Source organism: Thermothelomyces heterothallicus (genome assembly GCF_042370625.1).
Source record: "Thermothelomyces heterothallicus CBS 202.75 unplaced genomic scaffold P884_scaffold_7, whole genome shotgun sequence".
Lineage (NCBI taxonomy): Eukaryota > Fungi > Ascomycota > Sordariomycetes > Sordariales > Chaetomiaceae > Thermothelomyces > Thermothelomyces heterothallicus.
This window is the reverse complement of record NW_027192568.1, coordinates 589382-606136: the sequence shown is the minus strand read 5'-3', so window position 1 is coordinate 606136 and position 16755 is coordinate 589382. Positions and strand designations below refer to the sequence as shown.

The 16755-nt window shown below is 54.1% G+C and overlaps 6 protein-coding genes across 6 annotated transcripts; 3 read left to right on the top strand and 3 right to left on the bottom strand.

The window, feature by feature from the left end:
* Nucleotides 1-340: 340 nt before the first annotated feature.
* P884DRAFT_119545 (uncharacterized protein) lies at nt 341-4012 on the bottom strand. Its single transcript, XM_069437135.1, has 2 exons — nt 3730-4012; nt 341-3669 (listed from the first exon to the last, which is right to left on the bottom strand). The coding sequence occupies exon 2, from the start codon at nt 3607-3609 to the stop codon at nt 397-399; it is 3213 nt and encodes a 1070-aa protein (XP_069298826.1). The 5' UTR covers nt 3610-3669; nt 3730-4012; the 3' UTR covers nt 341-396.
* A 1120-nt stretch (nt 4013-5132) lies between these two features.
* On the top strand, nt 5133-6484 carry P884DRAFT_196861 (uncharacterized protein; the record flags this gene model as incomplete). Its single annotated transcript, XM_069438020.1, has 4 exons — nt 5133-5418; nt 5482-5668; nt 5734-6226; nt 6281-6484. 4 exons carry the CDS (start codon nt 5133-5135, stop codon nt 6482-6484), a joined length of 1170 nt encoding a protein of 389 aa, XP_069298825.1.
* Nucleotides 6485-6710: 226 nt separating this feature from the next.
* P884DRAFT_276543 (Adenylylsulfate kinase-domain-containing protein) lies at nt 6711-9304 on the bottom strand (the record flags this gene model as incomplete). Its single annotated transcript, XM_069442969.1, has 7 exons — nt 6711-7085; nt 7167-7472; nt 7552-7564; nt 7688-7710; nt 7745-7810; nt 8391-9112; nt 9193-9304. The coding sequence occupies 7 exons, from the start codon at nt 9302-9304 to the stop codon at nt 6711-6713; spliced, it is 1617 nt and encodes a 538-aa protein (XP_069298824.1).
* Nucleotides 9305-9696: 392 nt separating this feature from the next.
* On the top strand, nt 9697-10571 carry P884DRAFT_240637 (uncharacterized protein; the record flags this gene model as incomplete). The annotated part of the gene is made up of 4 exons (XM_069440184.1): nt 9697-9882; nt 10006-10129; nt 10199-10423; nt 10483-10571. Exons 1-4 carry the CDS (start codon nt 9880-9882, stop codon nt 10569-10571), a joined length of 441 nt encoding a protein of 146 aa, XP_069298823.1. The 5' UTR covers nt 9697-9879.
* A 98-nt stretch (nt 10572-10669) lies between these two features.
* P884DRAFT_221054 (CBF/Mak21 family-domain-containing protein) lies at nt 10670-13972 on the bottom strand. Its single transcript, XM_069439480.1, has 3 exons — nt 13303-13972; nt 11559-13235; nt 10670-11504 (listed from the first exon to the last, which is right to left on the bottom strand). Exons 1-3 carry the CDS (start codon nt 13897-13899, stop codon nt 10704-10706), a joined length of 3075 nt encoding a protein of 1024 aa, XP_069298822.1. The 5' UTR covers nt 13900-13972; the 3' UTR covers nt 10670-10703.
* A 207-nt stretch (nt 13973-14179) lies between these two features.
* Nucleotides 14180-16311, top strand: P884DRAFT_221050 (uncharacterized protein). Its single transcript, XM_069439479.1, has 3 exons — nt 14180-14612; nt 14686-14768; nt 14838-16311. Exons 1-3 carry the CDS (start codon nt 14402-14404, stop codon nt 16275-16277), a joined length of 1734 nt encoding a protein of 577 aa, XP_069298821.1. The 5' UTR covers nt 14180-14401; the 3' UTR covers nt 16278-16311.
* The last annotated feature ends 444 nt before the right edge of the window (nt 16312-16755 follow it).

Below are 16755 nucleotides of genomic sequence, written 5' to 3'. Positions count from 1 at the left end.
CATGCGTAGTCAAGTGGTCCAGGTAGCTGATTGCCTTCTCTCCTGTCGGCATGTTCCAACACATCCCGGCAAAAGTAACACACGGGACCGATTGAATGTACAGTACCTTTAAACGCAACACCATTCCGAGATCCAGGCTGGGTTGGCCCGCACTTCAGCAATCCAAGAGCACAGGTAAAAAGGTTGGAGAACGAACGCAAACTAACCGAAGGCAAATGAAAATGGAAAAGAAAAAAGGGAAGTCGGAAACATCGTTGAAACTTGATCGCCAGTCCCAGACCTAACGAACTTTGCACCATATGACCCGTTTCCATCCTTTTATACTGCCAGAGACCCCCCCAACCTTTATAATGCCGCATGAACGTGATCATAATCGTGACGTGCCTCCTGTTGTTTTTATCTCCGCCCAACTCCATAATAGCGTTCGTTGCTTCCCAGGCCCGAAGTATCAAAAGAAGAGAGACCAGTGGCGGCAAAAGCAGAACCAGGATTGGAAGACGCCCGCACACTTGCTGTGCTGATGCCATAACTTGGGTTGTTCAATCCCATTGTCCCCTGCTGTCCAGTCGTGTCCAAGTGACCGGCATCAAACAAACCCCAGTCAGAAGAAGCATTTCCCGCGAACCCTTGCGTATTTGTCAAGTCCTGCACACTCTGCGGAGCTGGCTGGCCTGTACTTGCAGACCGGTGCTGCATTCCAGCGCTGGTTGCACCGAATGGCGGTGATTGCTGTGGTAAGCCATGCGTACTTGCGGAACGAAACGTGGTGGTAGTACCAGCCTGACCTCGTTGATCATACGAAGGATTGGCCAAATTTGAAGTCGAACTACGGTAAGTACCATTAGCCGCACCGAAATTGTTGCTCATCGGTGTGCCGAACTGTGGTGACGGATGAGTGGTGTATGACGCTGTACCCGCTGAAGTAGCAGTGGCTATATGAGGCCGATAGCGCGGTTGTGAAGTGAGGCTTTGTTGCCCGCCTAGATACTGATGCTGACTACTTGTATATGGCTGCTGATTCGAAGTACACTGCTGCTGTTGTTGTTGCTGCTGCTGTTGCTGCTGCTGCTGCTGCTGCTGTGATGTGTTTGCCGAATGATGTGAGGCCGAGGAGAGATTTCTGTTTTGTGCATGCTGTTGCCCTCCCAGAAGCTGATGTGGTTGCTGCTGCTGCGAATGTTGGTGCGTTTGATCACTCTGTGCGGAGACATAGCTATGCTGTTTCTGTTGGCGGTGTTGATGTTGCTGTTGGAGCTGGTGCTGGAGCTGCGAGTTCGAAACGTTGTACTGGTTATATTGCCCCTGGGCTGCTCGCGCCTGCTGGTGTGTGACCAAGGGGGTGCTGTGTGCTTGACCTTTGGCTGGCTGAGGCTGTGAACTTAGCGGCCGATTATGACCCCCAGAGTCGCCCAGTTGATGCTGCGGTTGTTGGGCAGGCTTTCGTTGATGTGGCTGTGATAAAAGAGTGGTCATCGCCTGTGCCTGGTCCGCAGCGCCGTCCGACGCCAGTGACCGCTGCTCGATATCGACCTGTTGCCCGAACTGCGCCTGAAGCTGCGCCTCCAGATTCTCCATCGTAGGAGACTGCAACGCAAATTGGCCTTGACGGGCAGCCTGCATCGAAGCCGTAGCATGATCTCCACTCAAGGTGGGAATCGACGCTGTTCCGGAGTTGCCTGCGATGACCTCTCTGGAAGCTTGCTCGGAGCTTGGATCCGGGACTGATTCGGAGAAACGAGGTTCACCCCGAGAGGAAGCAGTAACCCGACCACTAACATGTGCAGCGGCCTCGTTCCCTTTCCCTGACGGCGGCCTGGCGTCTTTCCCTTTCCGTTGGCGTTTCGGTGGAGGTTCGGGGGCTGCTGCTGGAAGTTGTGGTCCCTCATTATTTAATAATGGAGATGTTGCGCTCCCATTCAGGCTCGGCATGGAGGCATAGTTGCTGCTCTCGATCACGGGAAGCCCAGGAGCGGCCGTGTTCCCGTCCCCTCGGTTCTTTCTCTTTTGTCCCGGGCTTCTGGATGTCTTGGCCTGGGCTTGACTGGCCGGAAAAGGCGGCGAGAGTATCAGGTTCTGAGTGTCTGGAGCTTGGTTTGCCCGCAGCACCTGATGCCCAGGTGCTGGGACTTGCAAAGCGGGAGCTGGGTTTCTCGGTTCAAGGTCACCCTCCCCCCTCTGTCGATCCGGTGCTGTCACAGCCGGGCTTATTTGACCTTGGTCTTGCCCTTGTTGGTTGGATGGAGGACCACTCGCTAGACCGGTCCATTTTTTGATGGATGCTAGTGAACTTGAGTTCACCGCTGTGAACGATTGTGGCCCTGCTGAACCTGAGGGAACCTGGGCTGCTTGATCCAGTTGAGGTGTCTGAGAAGCCTGTGTAGAGAAACCGAATCCTTGGGCGAGCAAAGTTTCCGCCTGCGGTGTCGCTCCAGGGTTTGCCGTGCTATTCGCAGAGAGGCTTTTGGGCCGATTCTTTGACCCTTTTGGACGACCCCTTTTCCTGGTGGTCGTTGTACCTCCAGTTGCCACGCCGCCAACGGCGGATGCTCCCGGCAATGCAGTCCTAGCCGCGCCGGAGGTCTGGGTAGGTGTCGTAGGGCCGACATTCAAACGCGAATCGCGAAGCTGAGACTGCGGATTAGCAGCCTGCGCGAGGAGCATCACATTGGCATCGACTTCATCGGCGCCCTCCGCACCGCTGTCATTGATGTCGGCCCAGCTCTCATCTGCAACCCCGGAAGTCTGAGCTTGGTCCCCAGATGTTGAAGGTTTAGGTCCCTTTTTGACACCTTTATCCTTTCGTGCCTTGGTAGCCTTGCTGCCCTTTGGCCGACCGCGCTTGCGCTTCACCGGTGGCGGGTTATCGAGTTGTGAAGTGGGATCCAATGTCTGTTGACTATAATCGCCTCCCAGTTTGGGGAATATCTCTGCAATCCAGCCAACAAACAGACTACCAGGGCCGTTCGCTTCTGCGCTTTCTGGGAAGCCGCCGGCTGCCGGGGGTGGTGCTCCGGGAATTCCCCCAAAGAAAGCCAACGCCTTGCATATCTGATCAACGACTAGCACAGGATGCAAACTCCGTAGCAAAGTCAGCAAGCGTGCCTGCTCTGATTTGGTCTCCTCAGGGCCCAGGGGGGTGCGACGCTGAACCCGCACAGGTGCTGGCGGAGCTGTTTGTGCAGGAACGAAGGGTTTGGCCACCGGTTCGTCTGGAAGATGGACGAACCGGCTTCTGCGGAGGGAGACATAGCCGTTCTCGAATGCACGCTTGGCGGCCAACTCGGTGCTCTCGCTTGTCCGCTTCGCCTCAGCATCACGGTCCATAGTCTCTGTCCTTCCCGCCACCTCTATCTGCATGACGCCAAAGTTACCCTTGGAGCCGTCGGTTTTCCCTTTGAGCTTGCTGGGAACGGGGTTGCGGATTCGGCCATCTCGGTGCGGCCCGTTCAGCGGGTCTTGAAGGTTTGGCTCGAATGGAGGTACGGTTCCGGAGCTAGCGACGGGCACGAGGGCAACCGCTGATGCTGAAGTACCCCCTGATGCTGAAGTACCCCCCGAGACATGCGCAGGCGCCGAGGCCTGGTTAGGTAACGAAGAGGTGGACGGCATTGGTTGTTCCCCAGGGACAGCTGTGAAGTGGATTGTTGTAACAGGAGCTATGTGGCAATGCTAGGGTCGGCTATCAGCGACATGCTCCCTACACAGAACGAGGGCCGTTTCACGGCTCACCTGCAATCGATACGGTTGTTCGTCCGGCGCTGCTATGACGGCCACGGCTTCGGCGCGGTATCGCTTGTGGACGACTTGTTTGTTTGCTTAGCCCTCTAGGAGCCGATCGCTGCGTCGCGGCAGGCTTGCGATCAGGATGCAAACCCCATGTTCGAGAAACGCTGGAGCAGAAAGTTCAGCGGCGTACTGAAGTGTCGATCGACAGCAAAACGCTTTGATGAACAAAAGTGGGAAACGAGGGTCGCGCGGGACTCCACTCACGGAGTGAGGGATGTTGTACCACAGAAGAGCTCCCTCGAGGCAATCGGTTGACTAGAAGAGGCCGTAACTGCAGTTCGAGTATGCACTCGCCGCAGGTAGAACTCAGTCGACTTTGGTCGCAGGTACAATGTAGAAAACATGAGACTCCGTCGCCAGAGGAGCTTGGATTCCTCGTGCAGCGAAACTCCGCTCGTTCACAAACACGCGCAACGCGGGGATGGAGGCGGTGACGCAGCCGCGTCACGCGAAGTTAGACCAGCTGTCTTGAGGCAAGCCGTATAGTGGAGAGTATTTAGCATCTCGATTTGCGATAGTGAAGTTGCTAGTGTCGTTAGGGCATGTTGCTGCTGGACCTCTGATTATCATCAGTTAAGGGCCACGGAATCGGGCAAGGCGTCACCAGGTGAATTGCTGGCGCATATTGGCGTGGGATTGTCAGAGAGTTGCGGCAAGGTACTCGCTTCCAAAACCCTGGTCAAGTACCTTCTGTTACGTCTCGTACAAGGTGAACGGACTGCTGCCGAGCGAGGACAAGTACCGAACGTAAGATACTTGAGTTCTGACAGAGAAAGTTACCGTAAGGTAAGCGCTGGGTTACCATGCGTAAGGTATTGGACGTATTGGCCTTCTGGACGGAGGTATACGGGCGGGTATCCGTAATGTAATGATAATCCAAGCCAGCCATATCTGTATTGGTATTGTTGGCTGGAGACGGAGCTTCCATCCTTGACGGAACCCAGCCCACCTGCCCCACCTGCACCTGTCAGGTCAAACACCAACAAGCAACAGCCCGTCTCCTTTTGTCGGGTACTTCCCATTCTGTGCCCATTGCCCGACACCGTTTCTCTGGTCAGAGCTGTCTTGTAGCCTCTCTTGCGCGCAAGCTTCTCCCTCCACCTTTCGATCCAAGCCGCGGGTGGCACCGGCCATATCAGACGCAGCCTGCGACTTCAGCAGTGGCCGGCATAGCCGCGGTCCCATTGGAGCCGTTGCGGTCGCATCGCCAACGTCAACAAGTTGTTGCTGACTGTGTACTGTCGCGAAGCTGTATATCCAACTATTTGGAGACTGGAATCGAACATATTTTACGCGCCCGGACACCAGAGCACCAACGGCATCGAAGTGTGCCACGAGATCCCATCATGCAGTCGACCCAATACGTCCTTGTTTCTCTACCTCTCCGGATCTTTGACGATGACCCACTGGCGACCTTAACCGCAACAGTCGGGCGAGACAATGGCGAGACGTTGCCGTTTTCGATACCCTCGTTCAAGATTGGGACCCTTGATGCTCTCGTCCAACATGCAGACGAGCTCGCGAAGCTCAACGCTGCTTGCGAAGCCGCCGTGGCCAAGGTGGCAGACTCGCTCAAAGGGATCCTTGATGGGGATGAAGACAAGACCGCACAGCAAAAGATGGTAAACGATAGTAAGCCTCTTTCTAGATTGAGTCGCTTGTTCACCGATCATGTTTCTAATTAACTTGCCACAGAGCCCACGGATCATTATCTACGCAACTTCCAGTGGAATAAACTCAGGTACCGAGCCGACCGGCCGCTTGGGGAGTTAATTGATAATCTGCAAAAGGAACTGCAAAACATCGACAACGATGTCAAAGCCAAGTTCAACCAATACAGCGGAATCAAAACCACACTTGCGACGTTGCAACGAAAGCAAACGTATGCCCACAGAATACCGCGTTTGCTGATTCGATACCCAGAGGCGCTAACAAGTCTCATAACAGAGGGAATCTAGCAACCAAGTCGCTGACGCCGATTGTCGATCCAAGCTTGCTGGTGCAGGACTCGGAGTACCTGGAGACGCACCTCATCGCGGTGCCGACAAATGCGCGAAAGGATTTTATCCGCAGTTACGAGACTCTCGCTCCTATGGTGGTGCCACGATCATCGATCCAAGTTGCCCAGGACGACGAATTCACGCTCTTTGCGGTCACGACCTTCAAAAAGACCAGTGCTGAATTCCTGCAGAAGTGTCGGGAACAGAAGTGGACACCTCGGCAGTACAAGTATGTCGAGGGAGGCAAGGAAGAGGAACAGCGCGAGCTCGACCGAGTCGCCCGGGAGGAGAAGAAGGTCTGGGGAGAAGCACTGAGGCTTGGCCGGACCGGGTGGAGCGAGACAGTGATGATTCTAGCGCACGTTATGACGTTACGTGTGTTCGTTGAGACCGTTTTGAGATATGGCCTGCCGTTGGAGTTTGTTTGCGTGCTTATTAAGGTAAGCGTTTTCAAGCCATCCATACTCCAGGTTCGTCGCTGACGCTAGTAACAGACAACCCCAAAACATGCAAAGAAAGTGAAGGCAGCGCTGGACTCTGCCTACTCATACCTTGGCGGGAATGCTTTTGGAAGGGATAAGAAGGGACGAGTCACTAAGGACGATGCATCGTTGACCTCCGAGATGGCTGCTGTCGGATTGGGCACTGAAGGAAGTGAGTATACGGCATATGTGTACTATGAGATTGACCTCCCATAAAAGTGCCCACCCTAAACGGGGGGAATGCACCGGGAAAACCCCGTAGACAATGACGTTTGGACCGTGGACCGTCGGGAGGAAATGGCGTCGATATGTTTTCGGTGCTCTGGCGCAAAACCATTCCCGGCAAGGCGGTAGACAGATTCCGTGCCTTCCCGCCACTACCGCGCAGCTTTCAAGACCAAGACCCTTGTAATGAATAATCAAGCTAAACTATAAGCTGCCCCTACCTAGTCTCCCGAGTCTGGGTAATCAAGCCCTTCTCTGCTAAATAATCGACGATCTTGTGCACACACTCTTCGACGCTCAACAGATCAGTCCGAATTGTAATTTCGGGGGCCTCGGGCGCCTCGTAGGGGGCGGAGATGCCCGTGAAGTCCTTGATCTCGCCCGCTCGCGCCTTCTTGTACAGTCCCTTGGGGTCCCGCCTCTCAGCTTCTTCCAGAGGAACGTCGACAAAAACCTCAATGAAGGGCAGGGGTTCGTCGCCCGGATGGGAAGCCTTCGCATGCAAGTCCCGCGCAATCTGTCGATCTGCGCGGTATGGCGAGATGAAGGATGTCAACGCGATCGTAGAAGAGTCGGCAAACAGCTTCGCGACCTGCTCAGTCCAGATCCGGACAGGTTAGCTGGCGGGAATGTGGAATGAAGGGCGGGGTGAAAGGAGACGTGGTGACTCTACCTCAGCAATACGACGTATGTTCTCACTGCGGTCCTTTTCCGAGAATCCTAGGTCCTTGTTCAGTCCAAAGCGCACGTTGTCTCCGTCGAGCCGGTAGGCGGCCAGGCCGATATGGAGGAGGTGCTGCTCAAGAGCGGTTGCGACAGTCGATTTGCCCGACGCCGATAGGCCCGTGAACCACACGGTAAAGCCACGCTGCCCGCGCAGCTGGTTCCGCTCCTGCCGCGTGAGCGACGGGTGCCATGTGATATTGCTTTGCGGCTGTTCAGTGACATTCCAACCCAGGTTTCGGTGGTACGACGCTGGCTACCAAACAGAAACCGCATGGTAGCGGGGCGTGCCGCATCTCGGGACGACCCGGCAGCATCTTAGGGTAGGGACTCACGTAGCCATTGTCTCTGGAACGCCCGAGTCAAGCAAGCTTCTCCAGGACTTTTTGCCGTCCACGCTGTTTTCTCTTTAATAATTTGCGCCGTAGGGGTAGAGAGGAGTGCCGGTTGCCGTTGGCAAAGAGAAAACACACACGGCGAACCCGTCCGGCACACTACGTACCGACTTCTCTCGTCGCGGCCTCGAACTGGTGGGGGGTGATAGTGGGGCAGTACCGATTGCGGCCCCGAAATCCGTTCGTTGCCGCCGCAGCCCTGAGCGATTTCGAGACAAGATGACTCGACCTGCCTCCGATTCGGCGCGGAGCAAGGTCTGGAAAACCCCGCTTAATGCCCAGCAGCGGGTGTCCAATAGCTAGCCAAGTTGTGTGTGCTCAACACCATTTCAGCTCGACCCCCTTCAACTCCGTATTAGAACCAATCATGTACCATCCTCTAAAACATGGTGAAGAACAAGGTCCGCCGAGCCACCTTGGTGCTTTTTCAGTCAACCTTCCCGTGCTATCATGATTAGGCCAGCGCATTGAATCACAGAAGCCTCATCCGTCGCAGCTTTAATGTCGAGTCGTCTCTCTACTCTCGCCTTCCCTCCCCATCATCGTCTCGTAGTGTTTCCCTTTCTTCTGCTAGCGACGCCAGCTGAACGGAGGTGGTCGTGGAAGAGTTAATTACAAGACCAGCTGGTCACATGCAGGCTGTACGATAGGTTTTCGAGTCTAGTTCACTGGATACACATTTGCCATCATCTGGAAGGGCATCTCCGTCAGCAAAACCCATGCTTCTCAAGAAAGGTTGGGCGGATGGCTATGTGGTTGGGGATGAGCAGAGTACGCACCGACGCCTGTTTGGGCGAGACGTAAAGGGCGCTAGCCGTCGCCAGAACGGTTGGTTGTTGGTTTTCATCGTCCGGTAGGGTCTCGATCTGACCCTCGACCCATGCTTTCCTACCCTCTACCTTGATAGTTGTCGCCCGAAGCACAAGGTACTGATCAGCCATAGCGGGGGCCTTATAGTTGATCTCGAGCTTGGCCGTCATACCCAGATTGTACGGTAAGACGGGAAAGCAACACCTTGCCAGTCCTTCGTCCAGCATGGTAGCCAAGAATCCCCCGTGGATCACGCCCATGTGGCCGCACAGATCCGTTCCCACGTGGGCGATCTGCACGTATCTCCTCCCCTCTCTATCTGTCCAGCTAAATGGCGGCGTGACCATCTTGCCCGGCCCAATAAGAGTGCCCCCGGTCAGGTTGTGCTTGCGCCATGACGCCGGTATCTTCATATGAGGACGCGATTCGATCAAGTTCGGGTCCGCCCGAAGCGCCGCCGTAAGTGGGTGCGAGTTAATATAGTCCTCCTTGGCCTTCGCCTCCTCGTCCTGCGGCAAAAATGATTCCAGTGCGTCGGCATCGCTTGGAGGGGACAGAACTTCGACTGCCGACTTGTAGGCTGGTGCCGCTGCCATGGCAAAGCCGAGCGTGGTAAAGAAGAGGACGCGACCGGTAATCGATGCCGCACGGCGTATCAAGGGGGCTGTGGTGGCCGTGGGAGAGGACGCACCTGGTTCAAAGGAGCGAGTGTAAGAATCCTATCCAAGCGCAGCACGGGGCGGAGGGGGTGGAGGGTGCAGCCAAATTTACCAGCATCAGTCGCGATGAACCGGGAGAAGGATGCCCGAGTGAGGCGATTGGGGGTCCGTAACGGGATAGCGCAGGTCCAGCGGCTCGCGCTCAAAGGTAGTCTTGAAGACATACTGGAGGCCGGCCCCCGAATCAGGCAGATCACGGGTCTATATAGAAAACGGTACGACGGCTGTTCTCGCGCTGTGGGTGGATGTTCTCGCGAGCGATGCCGGCAGCCGAGGAAGCGGATCCACCAATTCTCTGGCCCCAGTCGACAGGACATCCACCGGGCACCGGGATGCCGATGACCGGGGATTCAACAACACGCCTCGGCATCGCGCCATGCCATCAAGCTACCTGGGGTTCGAGGAAACTAAACCTCGCATAGCTCTGGCCGGCTGTGTCTGGGCACAGAAGTGCTAATGCCACTCCCGTGTGCTGCATATCGGTCACGCTGGCGCCCCTTGCACTAATGACTTGCGGCTGAGCCTGTGACGCAATACATAGACCTGCACCGCGTAGCCAAGTCTCCTGTCAGCACTCTGGTCTCTCACCTCCATCCAAGCAAGCATTCGACGCTATAACTTCCACTCCCCATCAGGAGTATTGGTACCCTATCCCAAAAAGGAGAAAATAACATGCTTATTTCTTTTTGGCTTGGATAACTCCCAAACCGAGGACCGTGAAAGAACAGTCTATATCCTTATGGTATGTGAGTGTGCGAAATGCAGTACTGTCATTTTATGTCCCTAGCACAAAACGCGCCGGCTCGTCTGTACGTCTAATTACCCTCTGCACCTGGCTGATGGAGATGTGCCACACTGCCTGCAGGCGACAGTGAGCACCGTACAGCTTAGTAAACCCCATAAACCGGGTGAGGAGTCCATCAGAGTCTTCGAGCAAATCCAGCATGAACTTAAGAGATCCCTTGTACGCATCCGTCATGAATACAGAAGTGAGTTGCCACCGCATCATGGTTGATCGAGAAATGTTACTTATTCTATGAACGCCCGGATTGAACTAGAGCACGAACCAGAGTGTTTTGCTGCTACAGAGCACCTGAGTGATGCGCAGCTGACCGCTTTCGGGCCGGACGACCTCCATGAAGTCCGCATTGCCGTCTCAGCATATGGACTCCACGTCTTTGGCAAGGTGCGCATTCCGGCTTTGCCCGACGAGGGCCCAGCATATGTTCACTTTCGAGCCTTCACCGGCGGCCCTGATGACAGGGCGACCCTGCACAGCATTCGTATGTCCTTGTCCAACCCCATCACAAGGGAGTCTTGACTGACAGAGCTCCGCTTTTAGACACTGAAGACCAAGAAGGGGGTGATGGAGGCCACGCATACCGCGCAATCTTCACAAAGGATGATAGTCTGGATTGGTTCGACAGCTAAGGCGGGCAGAACCTCGCAAGTCAATGTGGTTTTGCGGTAGCCACATTTCCAATAGTCCTAAGCAGTAAATAGGGTCGGTTGAACCGTTAATATAATGTGCGTCTTGTTCCGCTCCGATTTGACAGCGTCCTCCTAGTCATCCATATCATCCTCCGCAGCCAGCACATCCGCGTAGTCATCAGCCGATGCAAAGGTGGGGAGGCTCCGCATCTCCTTTCTGCTGAGTCTGCCCCTACGGCCCCGGCGAGGTGATTCCGTCGCAGGTTTGTCTTCAGCCTGGCCCTCAGCCTCGTCCTCGCTTACGCCCGTCCCATCGCTTTCCTCGGAATCATCAAAGATACCCTCAAAGCCACCGTCGTCCTCGGAGCCTGACATCTTGTCGTCAGCACTGAAACCGTCAGCTTCCATGTCATTGTCCGAGTAATCGTATTCCTCCATGTCCACGTCCGAGTCTTCCTCAACGTCAACGCCCTCGATTTCCGGGTGAGAATTGACCAGTGCATCCCATATCTCCTCCTCTTCCGCGGCCTCGCTGCCCGACGCAAGCTGATCGTTTGTTGCCGTCTTCCTGACGCGGGAGGTTTCTGCAGGTTTGCCAACGCGGGAAAAGTACTCGTGGAAGAAGACATCTTCGGCTGAAACTTGGTCGGGCTTGAGACTCCAAAAAGAAGAAGAATTGACAGCCGGCTGCTGTCTGGCGCTAGCTTTGGTAGACGTCACGATGTGCGATGTGCTGCCCGAAGCAAGAATAGGCTGCATGATGGAGCCTCCACGTTTGGATTCTTCCGTCTTGGGATTGCGGTAAACGAATTTGTCCAGGAAATGCATCAGCGTATGGTTGGCGAGGTCTGGTCTAGGCAAGACTTTGTCCCGCGTCACCAAGTTCCCGGCAAACATGCAGACAGAGGGATGATAATGATGGAGGAACGGCACCTGATATCTGGTCAGTAAACGATATTCCCTACCCACTCAATGTCAGCTACTTACCAGCTCCCAGAGGCAGCTTCGGTGCGCGTTACTGTGTTCCGGATTCCGTTTCCGGCCGTCGTAGGCAGCGACAAGCTGACTGGTGGTTCTAGTCTGGGTCTGGGAAATGGCCCCTTCCTGATCCTCTTTCTCGGGAACATCTCGGTAAAACTCCTCCCCATCTTCTTCGTTGTCTTCGGGATCATCCAGCAGAGTGTGCAGGTCTGGGAAGGTTGATTGTAACTCAGCAATCAGAAACATGGCGCCACAAGTAAAAGATGGTTGATGTAGGCTCAACACCTGAATCAACCTCTTGACGAACGCCTTGACCCGGCGGACGTCAACATCATTCTTCAGAGCTCGGAACAGAAGGTTGAGGTATAGCGCATGCTTAGACGAAGTGGTGAGTCTCGGGTCTAGAAGAGATTCATACAAGGTCCGGTAAAACCTGTCAACGGCGAGTTGCTTCGAGATCGCGAGCTGTTGGATAAGCATCAGTGCTTGAACGCTGGTGTTGAAGTTGGACGAGTGAGTGATCCTGAAAAGCGTGTCGAGGTGCTTCTCCAGTGTCGAGTCTTCGGTGTTGGCAAAAGGAATCGCCCGATTGACACCTGTCAGCAGAGCTGAGACAAGCTTTTGTGCTGTTTCCTGCCCGTTCCCTGGCGCTGGCGTGCCGGGCGACGCCTTCTTCTTCGACATTTTCTTAGAGCGACCCGTTCTTTCATCACCACCTTCGACATCTAAATTGCCCAAGGCACCGGTCTTCAGAAGAGAGAGAAAGTTGTCAAAGTAGACGCGTAATAGCATCTCGGCCACAGACGGTTCCTTTGTGCTGAGGATTGTCTGATTCAGAGTGTTGATGGCTGTGTACTTGGTCCGTAAGCTCTGCCCAGGCTTCAGCAGCAGTTCCTGTTCAACAGTGCCGATGACTATCGCTTTCATTCCCGGGTGTATGTTGAGGAGCTGCAAGATGAGATAGGAGGCCCGAGAAGCAATTTTTCTCTCTCGGTCACCGAGTTTATTCACCAACAGCCGCAGTAGGTTGGCTTCCTGTTCTGGCTTGTTCTTGAGTAGGCTGAAGACAAAGTCGAGTGCTCTTGACCTAGAATACTCGATCTCGTCGGAACACCAGACCTCCAGAAGCTGAATAATGCGAAAATAGGCAGCTTTAAGCCAGTCCTCATACGCCCACATCATTAAGTGAGCAGCTGTCACGTTCCCAGGGAGCTTGTGTCCTTCCGTCCATGTGAGACCGTTATGCTGGTCCAGAGCTCCAAGTAACGCATGTTGGGCGTTGAACGGGTAAAGTCGGCGGTCATTAGGAAGCAGCATTCCGTTACCTAACAGATCGACGAGGGCTCCCAAAGCAGCTATCGCCTGACCGCGACTCTTCTTCCCAGCGAGAGTTACCAGGCTCTCGAACGCTTTTCGATTGTGCAATGGCGACTCTTGAACCGAGAGCGTCAAGGCCGAGACTTTGTCGGACAGTGTTCCGGACGACATAATTGTAGACATGAACTTCTGTGATGGGCTGGATGCTCGTTCTGCGAGATATTCGGACGAATCCTTTTCCAGCAACCTTTCCGCGTAGGCCTTCAGGTTCGAAATCGAAGCCGAGTGTTGTTTACTGCTGTCCAAACGCCTCAGAGACAATCTCTCCATGGGCAGCCCATGCCAGTCAGGACGAGGTTCGAATATCTGGCTCATGTCAGACAAGAATTCTAGTTCCAGCTGCAATGAACACACTGCAAAGCCGCTTACTGACCAACTTCCCAAGCTGTTTTTTTTCTTTCCGAGCTTCCTGTGGTTGAGGTAGGGTGTCGTTCGTTTCCTCGTGTTCATCGTATACGTCGTCATCCTCGGAGTTTTCTGCTGTGACATCCGAGGAATCGTCGGTCTCCGGGTCCTCTTTGTCGTGGAACTTGCTGAAGCCCAGGCTGGAAGCAAACTTGGCGAGCTCATCCCTCAAAGAGTTGTCGATGGTGGATTCTGACGAACCCTTGGAACGAGGTGCTTCGCTACCTTCGTCGTCAGAATCAACGTTGGCAACTAACTCCAGGTCGTCTTCATTCCCACCAAGCGCCAAGATCTCGTCGAGGAGAGTAGACGCTTGCTTGCTGTTCCGGCCACGGCCAGTTTCTTTCTGTGAGTTGTGCTTTTCATGGAGGGTATGACGTCTTTTTGGGTCGTGTTCGTCATCATTATCGCGCTGTCGTTTTCTCTTGGGCGGGCGCTCCTTCTTAGAGTCGGCAAGATTTTTGTTGATTTTGCTCGTCAACTCGGCAAGTGCAGTCTCGTCAAAGCTCGGCTTGACCGACCTCTTTTTTTGTTTTGTCCGCTTTACACCCATGGTGACCGTCATGTACGGCCGTTTGCCTGCTCTGAAGGGAAACCACGACCTGTCGAATATACAGCGCGGCGCCTACTTTATAGACGTTCGACAGGAATGCCCTGGCCTGCAGACGAAGTGGGAAAAAAAAATAAAGTTGCGAAGCCTGCACGCCATCGAGGGCCCGCTCTTCGCTGACTGGTCATACCAGAAGACGGGCTCCACTGTAGCCAATTGAAAACTGGGACGGTTTGACAGGGATGGACAATTAATCCGTACTTCGCCTTGAGAGAAGCCACCGCGTTTCCAGACGTAAATAATTGAAGGCTCTACTCCAGTGCTTGGACTTCGACGAGGAGCCAGGCCGCGCAACTCTCGGTCTCCATTCGCGCTGCGACATAAAGCACCAAAAGCAAGAAAAGGAAACTAGAAAGAAAGCCCAGCCGCCATGTCTCTGCTTTGCACAGCGGCCTGCTAGCGAACTTCGTTGAAAGCACCTGCGAAATCTCTCAGCCCTAGCACCAGCGCCTGAGATATGGTCCCCCCAGCGGTGGCCCGCCTTTCGAAGGCGTGGTTCCCGAGCGGCGGAATTGCCGCTTCTGCGTCCGAAGATGCCCACTCAAAGCTGGTTCGGGCTGGCTTCCTACGCCAGTCGAATGCCGGCATGTTCCACATGCTCCCATTGGGGCGCCGGGTGCAAGATAAAGTCGAGAGCCTGATTGCCAGCCACATGGAGGGATCACTAGGTAAGTCTTCGGCGTTCTGCAATGGTTGCAGCGGACACGCCCCGCTTACGCGTCTTAATCCAATGGCCGACAGCGGCGTCTAGAGTCTCTCTGTCCTCGATATCAGCGGAGTCACTATGGGAGAAAAGCGGTCGCCTGGACAAGGTCGCATCAGAGGTTCGTACTCGGACCGGCACGCCATTGCCTGACGTGCTCTGCCGGTGCTAACATCAGCTGCACCCATAGCTCTTCAGATTTTCTGATCGCAGGGATATAGCCTACCTCCTCGCCCCAACGCACGAGGAGGAGATCACATCCCTGGTAGCTCGCTCGGTTCGGTCGTACAAGGAGCTCCCTCTGCGGTTGTATCAGATCACACGCAAGTACCGGGATGAGTTTCGCCCACGCCACGGCCTCCTCCGTGGACGAGAATTCGTCATGAAGGACCTATACACTTTCGACAACACCGTTGAGTTAGCCCTTGAAACGTATCACAAGGTTCGTTCCGTCTACAGCCAGTTTTTTTCGGACATGAAGCTGCCTGTTCTGGCGGCCAAAGCCAGCTCTGGCGATATGGGAGGTGACCTGAGTCACGAGTATCACCTTCCCACGCCGCTCGGTGAAGATCACGTCGTCAGCTGCAACAACTGCGACTACGTGGTAAACGAGGAAATAGCCGATGCAGCTGTTTCCAGCGAGGTCGCCCCGGACAGCTCGTTTGAAACCTGGCGAGGCATCACCAAGGACAGAACTAAACTCGTGAACGTCTGGTACCCCAGGTGGATCCAACTGTCCGGCGGTGGAGAGCTGCGGGAGATGACGTATCGAGACATCAACATGTCCGCGGTGAAATCTGTCGTGCCGGACCTTGACACGGCAGTAGAGGATGCCCTGCCTTTCTGGTCGGCCGCCATTGCCCCTCAGACGAGAACGGCTACTGAGGTAATCAACGTCATTGACAGTCGTCTCCCATTGTCGCTGGCCGATGGCCTGAGTGGCCCTTCACCCACTATTTCAAGCTGGCCCGCAACACTGAGTCCTCCATCAATGCCGCTGCCTATTTCTTCCTGTCGTGGGGTGGGCAGCGGCAACGGCAGCGTCTCGCTTAACATTTTGCGCATCCGTACCGGCGATCGGTGTCCTCAGTGTTCATCCGGGAGCCTAAAGGTGGAAAGAGCAATGGAGCTAGGTCACGCTTTTTTCCTCGGCACAAGATACTCGGAGCCTTTGGGAGCCATGACAACCATGCCCCCTGCTGGACAACCTTCGCCTATGCAGATGGGGTGTTTCGGAATCGGCATTTCTCGTGTGATGGGCGCGGCTGCCGAATACCTGGCTGACAAAACGGGTTTAAATTGGCCATTGGCCATAGCGCCGTACTCATGCGTCGTGATACCTGGCAAAGACGCAAGCGACAGCGATGCCACGCAAGTGTATCACCAGATAAATGGACTTTCCGGTTCCGCTAGGCGTTTTTTGGACCCCGTGCTTGACGACCGCCAAAAACCTCTGCCATGGAAGCTTACTGATGCAGACCTTATTGGGTTTCCGGTGATTGTAGTACTTGGGAGGGAGTGGGAGAAGGCCAAGAGAGTCGAGGTACAGTGCCGAAGGCTAGGAGTAAAACAGAGCGTTGACATCACCGACTTAGCGGTTATTGTAGAAAAGCTACACAAAACGTTATAAATAATATAGAGAAGACTTGTTTATAAACTTTCACATGTACTTTATAGGGTTAGCAGCCTGTAACCTTCGCTTGGCAAGGAAGGTTCTATAGTAGCTAATAGACATAGAGAGGCTCCTAGAGTATATAGCCTTATAAGAAGGCTAGATTTAGAGGCTAGGGCTATAGAGGCCCTTGCCTAGCTTTGGCTAAGCCTCTACTAGGCCATTCTAGCCACTTATCCTTTTCTTTGTAGTGTTTTAGATTTTTAAATTATATAGAAACAGAGAGATAGGGGTTCCTATTTTAGCTTATATAATATAATTTCTTTTGAATATAACTATAGAAGGTTTATTTCTACTTTAAATTAGCTACTTACTCTCTCTAGCTATACCCTAATTATATCTATTATTAGTAGAAATATTAAACTAGTGCTAGTCTCTCCTAATAGTAGTTATATACTTTCAAAACTAAACCTCTATCTAGTCAGATAGAGAGGAG

Coding starts and splice junctions, on each gene's coding strand:
- P884DRAFT_119545 (XM_069437135.1), bottom strand. CDS start 3,609: ATGCCGTCCACCTCTTCGTTACCTAACCAGGCCTCGGCGCCTGCGCAT.
- P884DRAFT_221054 (XM_069439480.1), bottom strand. CDS start 13,899: ATGACGGTCACCATGGGTGTAAAGCGGACAAAACAAAAAAAGAGGTCG. Junction 13,236..13,302: donor AAAAACAGCTTGGGAAGTTG/GTCAGTAAGCGG, acceptor GACATGAGCCAG/ATATTCGAACCTCGTCCTGA. Junction 11,505..11,558: donor GAAGCTGCCTCTGGGAGCTG/GTAAGTAGCTGA, acceptor ACCAGATATCAG/GTGCCGTTCCTCCATCATTA.
- P884DRAFT_221050 (XM_069439479.1), top strand. CDS start 14,402: ATGGTCCCCCCAGCGGTGGCCCGCCTTTCGAAGGCGTGGTTCCCGAGC. Junction 14,613..14,685: donor CCACATGGAGGGATCACTAG/GTAAGTCTTCGG, acceptor AATGGCCGACAG/CGGCGTCTAGAGTCTCTCTG. Junction 14,769..14,837: donor TGGACAAGGTCGCATCAGAG/GTTCGTACTCGG, acceptor CTGCACCCATAG/CTCTTCAGATTTTCTGATCG.